We start from the raw sequence: 10,999 nt of genomic DNA on the forward strand, positions 1-10,999 counted from the left end.
ATCACTACGGGAAGCTCAGTCCAGCTGCAAGCGAAAGAACATGAGCCCAAACTCTTCAACAAATGAACTGTCGCAGCCAGAACCTCTCCAAGCAGTTCCAGTACACTCGAAGCGCGACTACAACGGAACTCATCCCCTGTGTCTCATGTGTACGTATAATCACCCGCCAGAAGCTAACTGTCGTTTTTGCGCAAATTGCAACTGGTATGGTCATCTTACTCAGCACGGTCGCACGGGGCCACAGACTTGAGGAATTCCAGCAACAATCGCATTCTCCGTAGAAGTCCTCCACAGCAACATTAGTTATGCTTCCAATGTTGTTGTAATGATACGATTTTCACCGTTAATTTCTTTTGCATGTTGAACTTGTTCTATTTCTCGACGCAGTGTGGACTCTATTTATCTTTCACTCTCTCGCACTCGTGCACGGACTATATACTAGCACTATGTACTATATAATGTGTTTTACCCCTACTATGCGTTCTTGAGATAAAGTACAATAAACGTGCAAGGATCAAATTAATCACGGGTGCACACGGGATTACTGTGATCAGTGCACGGAGATCGCAGTGAGTTTCAATGATGCCATAACGTTAAAAGCATGGCCGAGCATGGTGGATACGCCGCTGGTACTTCCTATATATAAGTGTTTCGCCATGCCAACCGATGACTTGTGAAGAAAGTGCCATACAAGTTGACCGTTATTAGACCAAGTATACTATTGGATCTATTTTCGACACACTACACTACATCGCAAGGTGTAACAATCTCAATCGCAACTCAAAGCGTGTAATCGCCAGACTTTTCGTAAGACAACATGCTCGCAATCGCATTATCGCTAGAATCTACCTTGCAATCGCTATCGCTTATTATGGGTATTTCGCAATCTCAATTGCTTATTGTGTGTTCGCTCAATCGCTTATTATGTGCATCGCGCTATCACATATCGTGGGTATCACTCTATCGCTTGTATATTGCTCTGTCGCTTGTGTATTGCCCCATCGCCCATCGTGTATCGCTTAACGTAATCGCTATCGCTATTGCTTACCAATATCTGTGTTGTCTGTGTTAAGTTAGCACACATGACCTCGCTTCACGGGACGAAAATCATATGGTTAAAGCATGGTGGATACGCTGCTGGTACTTTCTATATATAAGTGTCTTAGCCATATCAGTAGACTTTCGTGGAAAAGTCCATGTGGGGTCTAATGTTAGTTAAAACTTGTGGTGTCGTTTAACCTAATCAAATCGCATATTCCCATCGCTTGCAACGCATCGATCGTCGCATATCGCTCGACGGTTGTCGCTATCGCTCGCCGCTTATCGCTCATCGCTTTCTGCTTGTCGCCATCGTCTTCGCTTAGTATGTTTGTGTTGTGCTATCGAATTTTCGCGTACTGCTTATCGCTTATCGCACTCGCTCGTGGCACTAAACTGAGTTCGAAAACGACTTCATCACTCAGTTCGCCTTCCAAGACTTGATCCAACCCCTTTCTCGTTTGGACCGAGTCATCGCAAATCTGTTTGTACTATGTCGACACGTATGACACTGCCTCACGAGACGGATGCCATATGGCTAAAGCATGGTGGATACGCCGCTGGTACTTCCTATATATAAGTGTTTTAACCATATTGTCTAACTTTCTTGGAAAAGTGCCATGCGGGGCCGACCTTAAATTTAAATTTTTGGTATTATTAAAAGACTTTGTTTACACAAATTTCAAAGTGATCTTTTTCTTACGAAAATTTTTATAAAATTCGATCAAAACCTTTGTACAAAAGAGATTTTCTTGCAACGTTGGCGTGACAATCGACTCAGGTTACTGCCGCGTGACGAGAAAATTTCGTAAAATGAATTTTCGTCACCCTAAAATCTTTTAGTAACAAAATAAAACTCCTCTCATAGCGCTGGTGTGAACATCGAAACAGTTTAACGCCACACTGTGGGAAGATTTTTCATAAACGAGTTTCTCCAAACCTTTTCGAATTAATCAACTTTTCGAGAAATCAAAAAACTTTTGGATCGCTTTTTGTGTGTTGCTATCTTTTGTATACGAATCGCCTTACTCGCTGCCATCGTCAGTCATCGCAACGCTCTCGCACGTCGAATTTCAATCGATCACTCGCTTATTTTGACACTTTAATCGCCACTCTCACTCGCATCGACCCTCGCAACCCCTCTTGTGGATTAATTTCAGGACGAAATTTCCTAAAGCAGGGGAGACTGTAACAACCCGCACATTCGTGCATTGTTACCACTCGTTATACTCGTTACGCCTAACACCAGAGATTCGAATCATAATGTAGCTATATCGCACACATCGCTATTTCGCAATATTTTCGCATATTACGCAAACTTTATCGCTATAATACATCGTATCACACACACTAACGCTCACGATGATGTTGAGTGAGGACCTATTCTACCCTCCTCGATAGCCGTGATGCGTCGCAGAGAACGCATATTCGAAACGAAACCCGGTTATTGTATCGCAACTTTGAAATGTGGATATTTATACGACCCTATGTGACTAATTATAATAAATATATGAATATGGGTATGAAAATGTGTAACCAAACTATCGTGACGCCTAACGAGCATAACGAAACATCAAAACGCAATTCGCCGGAGACCACCGATCGAGTGACTGATCGATCGAGTGGCCACCTAATCGTGTTGCCACCCGATCGGACAGCCGCCAGATCGGACAACCATCCGATCCATGGCACTCCCTCCCCTTTTCTCCTCTTCACTTATAAATAGCCCTTGTCACATCACATGAACAGTGATGTGACAGCTCCCACCCGACCAGCACGCTTTGGGACTATTTCCTCTCGATTTCTCGCGATTCTTGTAAGTTTTCAACCTAAATCTTGTACTTCTATGATCTACACACACTTCTTCATCTTTCTCACCTTTGAATCTCAACTCTTAACCGTGAAATCAGTGGATTTGAGGTGTTCTATGATGATGTCATCATGGAGTTCTTATGAACTTCAAGTCTTGGCCTCATTCCACCAAGAACAACTCAAATCTGAAAGATTTCCACAAGATTCAACAATGTTTTCGCATAGATCTACACAAACTCATGGTTAAAAGGATTGAAAGATGGTTTTCTAACTTTCTTTCAACTCTTTTACACTCAATGCACTCAAACCGATAGAATTGGAGCTTGTTCTGATCTTCTACTCCTTCTTGTTGATGTGTTGGTTCAAGATCTGTATTATATCAACGAGACAACCGATCTCGGGTTAAACACGAACCATCGTCTCGAACAGCTGACTGATCGGATTAGGGTGATTCCTGCCCGATCGGATCGCCTGGGTGTTGATAGGGTTCTGTTGTTTAGCATGATGTCATACCGTCTCGAGAAAACCGCAAAACTTTCAAAACAATCAAGTGACAGGACGATCTAAGGCCGTCGGAAAGGATTGTCGTCCGATCGGATTAACACCCGATCGGATTGCCACCCGATCGGACAATCGTCCAATCGGCTTGCACTTGGTTCCTCACTTAAACTTTTAAATCCAACTTTTCAAGTTCTGAACGTCGAACGGATTACCGTCCGATCGGATTGCCACCCGATCGAACAGCCATCCGACCATGTGATGTTTGGACTAATTCAATACCTAGACAGTTCCAAACGGATTGCCACCCGATCGGATTGCAATCCGATCGAGTGACAAACTGCTGTGAACTTGTTCTCACTAAGGTGTCTTACCAATCGGATCGTCGCCTGATCGAACCGCCGTCCGATCGACCGACCTGAAGGGTAGAGATACTTCGCTGTTTTCAAATGCTACAACGAAAACTTCAAAAGGAAAACCATCATACACAAACACATCCTTACCAAACAAGGTGACAATCCAATCGAATAGCCATCTGATCGGATGACCATCCGAACGGATTGCCACCCGATCGACTAGCCATCCGATCGGATTACCATCCGACACTTAGTTCACTCGCCGCCATTTAACGCACTGTTCGACGCTTACGCTATCAATCTATAACCAGGCTAATCGCGGACGCGCTCCCTTCAATCCAACCAAGTTGTGTTTATTTGCTGAACACCGACTGTGAGTATACTTGAACCCTTTTTGCTTTTGCACTTTTGGGTGTAACATACGTTGCTATCAAATCGAATTACATCAAATGCTTAAACTACTTATCACTTGCGAATGACTTACGTGCATAGTTATACGTGATGCTAGTTACATATGTGCTAGGACTTATACTCGCGACGTCCCACCATGACTAGTATAGTACTATTGCGCCCGACGGGGTCTAGTTTAGCAATCGCAATCGCAGCTCGAGGAGTTAGCTGGTAGTATCAGTTTTGTGAGTATATATGTCGTGTATTACGTTTATGTATGTGAAAATTCGCAGCTTTTATCTATTACACTATTACATATCAAACATGTATGCTCGCCAATACTTTTGTATTGACATTATTTTAACGTATGTTGCAGGTTTACTCGCAGTCTACATCAAATCAAGCTAGGAAGTCTAGAAACACACCTAAAATCTAGGTTGTCTGATTTGAATTGTTTGAGAGAACATGAAATTCGTGACAGCTTACGTGATTGTAATTGTTTATTAGTATGGGATAATGAACGCATTAAATACTCTCGCAATATAGTTGTTATGGATTCTCTTGAGCAATCTGATTCGCCTAGTGTCGCGCCCCGATGATTCCGCCATCGGTTGGGGTGTGACAAAGTTCATCTTTCACACTTAAATTCAAATAAAAAATCAAACCATAAGTGTTCTTAGTGTTCAAGCTTCGATTCCACTCGTTCAAGACATCATTTCGATGTTTCTTTGCAATATGAAGCATTCCAAGCTACTGACATTCATTATAATCGCTATAGCAGGTGCACTCATTTGATTCGTTCTGTTCCTTTAAGCACTATCTCAAGGAAGTGTTTTGATTAGGTATTATCTTCATTCCATGACCATATATCGTTTGTATATTTTGATCTATCGATTTTGGTAAGTTTATGTACAAACTTTATTTTTATAGTACAAGAGTTGTTATCATCCATATCTATCAGTTGTGTATGAACCTATAACTAATTATTCACGTTTTACCCTTGTCAAGCTCACCAAAATCAGGGGTGTGACAACCACACACTTACCTTATACGTTTAAAGAACTTAGAAGAGTAGTCATCGTTAAATGAGTACATACCATAATGTTTACCCATCCTTAGACTTTGTTTCCATAAACTTTCAAAAATTAGTGTTGTGTTTCCGGTACGCCACCTCTATAAGTTCAATTTGGCATAATGAGGTCGTACGTCAACAGATTTTTATAAAATTCAAAATCTCATTTTGTAGGTACGCCCCATGATAGTAAATTTTCTCGTCCTTCATTTAAACTACCAACACATGCTTATATACCATAACTCTACGTACTTGAAAATGGTATGCTATCTTTTAGTCAAACTAACGCTTAAACTCAAGATTGTATAAATCATAACCCCTTTGGTATTAAATGTGATTCTTCTTCTTAACTTAACGGGTCATGTAACATTTTTATTTTTTTAATTATAATATTGAATAGAATATTAGCCTTCTAATCTAGTAGCAAACAATGACATAAAATTTGCCTCCTTATACTATACACCCGTTTACTATTATGCTTATAACCCTAAGGAAATCCATAACATACAACTACTAATCTTAATCAAGCATTAACAACAAACATGATCAACATTCAACACAACTTTCCCTAACTTCCCTAAACCATTTAGGTTATCACAAACACTATAAAATAACTTATCATCAAACCAAACCATAAGTACTACAATGAAGGACTACATGCAAATACATACTTTTTGGGGGGAGGCAAGTGCAATTTCAACCTGAAAAATATCATGCCAAAATTAGAAAGCACAATTTGTATATAATATATTATTCTTCTTAACAACACGCCGTAATTATCTCTGACTCACTTTCAGTCTCCTCACTCTCAACACATAAAATTTAGGGTTTCAAAATGTCAATTTCTTCTTCAATCCTCTGAAACTCGTAAGGTATGGTTGTATATCCACTTCATATCGCTATATAATGTCGATCAGAAACTTTGATCCTGCATTTTGATAATCATTCGCTTGTTTAAATGTTTAATTACGTCATTATGCTTCTAATTATGAAATTGATGCACAGATGAACGATCTGTAGAAGGTTGGAGACTCGATTAACCGCAATTTACGTTAGGTGAGTGTGAATTTCATTTATGTTCGATGATTATGCTCTAATGTGCGGTAATTTGTGTTTTGGTTCATCGTTAGTTGTTCATCACTGATTTCTGTGTGAGTTTATGTTTGAATTTGATTATCTGCTATTATTTTGTTTATTATATGTTAAATTGTTCGGCTAAAACTATGGCTGTTTATGATTGATTAATGTTTAATGCGATTTTGTGTTGAAATCTAGATTGTGTGGTTCCTTGTAATAAATGATGAGAAATGTAAGTGTTATAACCGCAATTTTCTGTTAGGTGAGTGTGAATTTCATTTAAGTTTAATGATTATGCTCTAAATAATGTGTGGTAATTTGTGTTTAAGTTATCGATAGTTATTCGTCACTGATTTATGTGTGAGTGTGTTTGACTTTGATTATCTGTTATCATTTAATCTATTTTATGTTCAATTGTACGTCTAAAACTATGGTTGTTTATGATTGATTAATGTTTAATGCGAGTTTATGTTACATCTGGATTATGTGGTTTCACATAAATAAATGAGGTGTTGTGTTTTTTGGTCGGCCCGGCTTGGGTTGGCTTGTTTGTGAATGAAATTTTACCTTTCAAAAAAAAAAAAACATAAATAAATGAGGTGAAAAATAAGTTGAAGAACAAGTCATAACCTAGAATAAAAAATGTTATATAACTAGGCATTTCTGAATACTGTATCCATATTTTGAAGATATCTGATATATTCTTTTAAACAAAGGTCACCGTCGTACCAGTATTTTATGATTCACATCTTTTCTCGGTTATTTGCATGGTTACATTGTATAATATACAAAGTCACCGTGCTGGCTGAACGTTTTTGGGGGCCCAAAGTGAACTTTGAAATTGGGACCTTTTTCTAATCTGGCATCAAATTGTTCAGTTGTTTTTTTATGAATGATATATTTATGGGTAAATTAAACGCTTTGATATAAAATAAATTAAACGATTTGATATTAGTTTAGAAAGAGGTCCCTGTTTCAAAGTTCACTTTAGGTCTCCAAAAACGTTCAAACGGACCTGTGCTTTTGTTTATTATAAAAGATTTTATGTAACGATGCAATTAACCTAGAATAATTTGTTAATCATAAATAACTAGTAGGATAGTGATCTTTGTTTTAAAGAATGTTTCAAATTTCCTCAAAATATGGATACATTTGTTGCTAGATTGGTATAAGATCATTTAATCCCCATCTCGTAAAATCATCCAAGCTATCGATTAAAATCAATTGTCTTCTGCTATGTTTTTTATATTATCATAAAGAAATGAATTATGTCAAAAGTGAGCTTACCTTGCAAAACGAACCTGTGCAATTTCGTAATATATATCTTACATGCAACTTAATCTAGACATCTGAAGCAAATTTAGTTAATGTCTAGATTTTGCTCTGAATCTTATAATTCACATTAAGTTAACGTCTTCTATATAATTCCTTTTCCTATTTCTGGATGGAATCTACTTATTCTTGTTATAGAAAGTAAATCGCTTTACAGTTGTATCTGAATCATCGTCAACTAATTATCATCGTTGACTCGTTATGTTAATGGTTTAATTGATATAAGATAACTACTTCAGTCATTATTTAAATTGACATCTTTTTGCAGTTTTAGTAGAACCGACTCAATTTTCTATTTTATTTTACATCTACAGTTAAGATCCATTGCGATATTAATTGTTTCGCAAATTTCTCTTTTAGTGTTTGTTTCGGCGCGTTATATATAAAAGTTGGATATTCAGATCTAGAACTGTTTTGATTATGATTTTGTTTATTTATATACAGATAAACCTTTAGATCTTTTTACCGAGAACCACATATATTCTCAAAGCTGTTGAAATGGACCCGGTGACACAAGAAGTGAAGCCCGATGCCACACTAATTGATTCCGATAAGCGAAAACGTGGGCGCCCACGAAAGGATCCGAGTGAGAAGCGGGCCCAAAGAGCCCTTTCACAAGCGGCTGTTGGCCCGCCACCTGGTTTTGCAAAACTGACCAATAACAACACTCCTCGAGTTGACCCGATCAATGATCCAACTGCTGTTATGGTTGGACAGACTGTAACCGGTGTTGTTCAGGCAACATTTGACGCGGGTTACCTGATCGCGGTTAGGATCGGGAACTCAAATATCACACTAACTGGTGCAGTTTTCAAACCGGGCCACACCGCACCTTTGACACCTGAAAACGACGTGGCACCTCATGTTGAAATGATCAAACGCGCTGATATTCCGTTACCAACGGAACCCCAGCCCAAACGTAGGCGTAAACGAAGATCAAAAGAGAAAAGTATGCAACTTGTTACTTATGTTGGGAACGGGAATGGGAACGGGCCAGACTCGGTGGTCCCTCCCTCAGTCCCACAAGTTGGTGCGAGAAAGCCCGTGAACCCCGTTGTTCTTCAACCGATTAACCTATCAAATGGTTTATCCACCAACCAACCTGCGCCTCATTTGCGGGCCTCGGTAGGCAAACCGGTGCACTCGGTTCTGCCATTGGCTGTTTATCCACCAAACAGGTCAGCGGGCCAAGCGTCTGATTCTCAAACTAGCTCACAGTTTATGGTTACGCCCTCCCGGTTTGGAAATGAGAATGCTTCTGTTAAACACACGGAAGGGGGTAAAACGGTAAAATCAAGTGATGTGCAAGATCGAGTTGTTAAAACAGAACCGGATATTGGTGATATGAACGAGCCTCTTTTTGTTGAACCCCTGCAAACTCGACACACGGTTCAACATTTTCAACGTTCACCATTATTGGGAGGCGTGATGCATGGTGGCACCGGGAGAATGACAGAGCTTTTGCAGGTAAACTTTTTTTTAAACCACTTTAACCATTCAAGTTTTAATATCGAGTAAAATGCCATTTTCGTCCATGAGGTTTGGCTACTTTTGCGCCTTTCCAAATGTGTGTTCTTTCGCATCTGGATCCAAAAGGTTTGAAATCTTGCCATTTTCATCCAACTTGTTTCCAGGGGTATTTCCGTAATTTAACCTTGCCATTTTGATATAAATAAACAAACCAAATAGCTAAAATGACGAAAATGCCTCTGACTTACTTTAAAAAAATGGATGTAGTTAACAAGTCGGATGAAAATGGCAAGATTTCAAACCTTTCCAAATGTGGAAAACAAACCTTTGGACGAAGGTCACAAAAGTGGCCAAACCTCGGGGACGAAAATGGCATTTTACTCTTTAATATCTTTCCACAAAATTCTTCGTTACTGGTTAACTAAAGCAACCTAAATGAAACATGTATGAAACCTGATTACTATTTAGTGATCTTTTCTTTGTCAAAATATTTACTCAAAACCAGTTGGTTAAATATCAAATATTGAAATTTTTGTGTGTAGGCTGTTCAGCAGAACATGGGTGATGACAAGGTTTCCCGAAATGGACATCCAACAGCAAGTTACAATCAAAGTGGTCAGGCAAGAAGGATGTAAGTTCAGTCACAGGTTATGATCAAGGTTTCTTGGGTACGGCCGTGTGGGGCCTACATGCGGAAACTATTGGATCTTGTTTTTATGTTACAGCACAGCAGTCGACAAAACATCTAGTGTTAGGTTTCGCAATGACTTCATAGAAAAACGTTACCTAGTTTAACTTCGCGGAAAAGTAGAATTTCCATATGCAATGGAAGATGTTTGATGTTTCCAGCTTTTTTTTTTCTTTTCCTGTTAGCTCTTTTATAACATCATAGTTGCTCATTTTGTTCTCAAAAGCGATGTTTTGAAAACCGGACCGGTCGGTCGGACAGGGAACTGAGGGTCTGGCTGGTCAGGGAACCAGCAATCGACCTGAAAACTGGGTGGTTGAACCGGTTTTTTTAGGGGTTAAGAACCGGATTTTGATTATTCTTTTTTCAATTTACCCTATTTATTTTTATAATATTTACGGGATCATCTGGTTCGAACGATCAACCAGTGGACTGATTAGGAGACCGGTTCCACGTTCGGTCTTGAAAACATTTCTCAAAAGCTCCAAGTCTTTTGAAGCCCATTCTAGTACCCACGTGTTTGGTGGGCTGATGTTTTAAGGAACCATCAGCTTCATTAAACTGTAAGACTGCGGGGTATGGTGGGGCGGGGGTTGGGCTTGGGTTGGGGCATTTGTTGACACGTGGCTTGGGGTGGCAGACATGGGGCGACCCACATTTAAACAGGGTATGGTGGGGCGGGGGTTGGGGGCGTGGGTTTGGTGGGCTTCGCTAGATCTGAGCCATTGATAGTTAAATCAACGGCTAGCCCAACGGCTTCTTTGGTTTGTCCAATTAGAGCCCGCCATGTCAGCTTGGCCAGACCGCCCCACGCCCGGCTTCAAACCCACGAAAAAGGGGCCACGCCCAAACCCATGCCCACTCGGGGTGGTGGCTTGGGCGTTTTCAGCCCACCCACGCCCAAACCCCCGCCCCATACCCCGCAGTCTAAAGTGGAAGTTCACACAAATGTAACATAAAAACTAAAGTGTTCACACATGAGACCAAATATGAGAGTTTAATCTTTTACTGCGATTTACAGAGTAAAATCAAACCCCTCAAGATTGGTTACCGGAGATCCTAGTTCCCGGCTAAGAGAGCTATGTGCCTGATTGGTTACTGGAGATCCTAGTTCCCCTTGGAAGAGTTAAGCTCCTTATTGCTCTATCTTTTTTTAAGGACGTTACACCGGTAAAAAAAATTGAGTTTTTGACCTAAAAATCATTATTCCATATTTCGGTCAATGTAGGGTCATTGTTATTAGCCAATTGAGCAGCATGACGACCA

At 39.8% G+C, this 10,999-nt stretch overlaps 1 protein-coding gene across 1 annotated transcript; it reads left to right on the top strand.

The window, feature by feature from the left end:
- Positions 1-5,912: 5,912 nt before the first annotated feature.
- On the top strand, positions 5,913-9,904 carry LOC110915734. The gene is made up of 4 exons (XM_022160480.2): positions 5,913-6,038; positions 6,172-6,222; positions 8,020-9,042; positions 9,588-9,904. Exons 3-4 carry the CDS (start codon positions 8,074-8,076, stop codon positions 9,678-9,680), a joined length of 1,062 nt encoding a protein of 353 aa, XP_022016172.1. The 5' UTR covers positions 5,913-6,038; positions 6,172-6,222; positions 8,020-8,073; the 3' UTR covers positions 9,681-9,904.
- Positions 9,905-10,999: the final 1,095 nt, after the last annotated feature.

This window comes from Helianthus annuus, chromosome 11 (genome assembly GCF_002127325.2).
Source record: "Helianthus annuus cultivar XRQ/B chromosome 11, HanXRQr2.0-SUNRISE, whole genome shotgun sequence".
Taxonomy (NCBI): domain Eukaryota; kingdom Viridiplantae; phylum Streptophyta; class Magnoliopsida; order Asterales; family Asteraceae; genus Helianthus; species Helianthus annuus.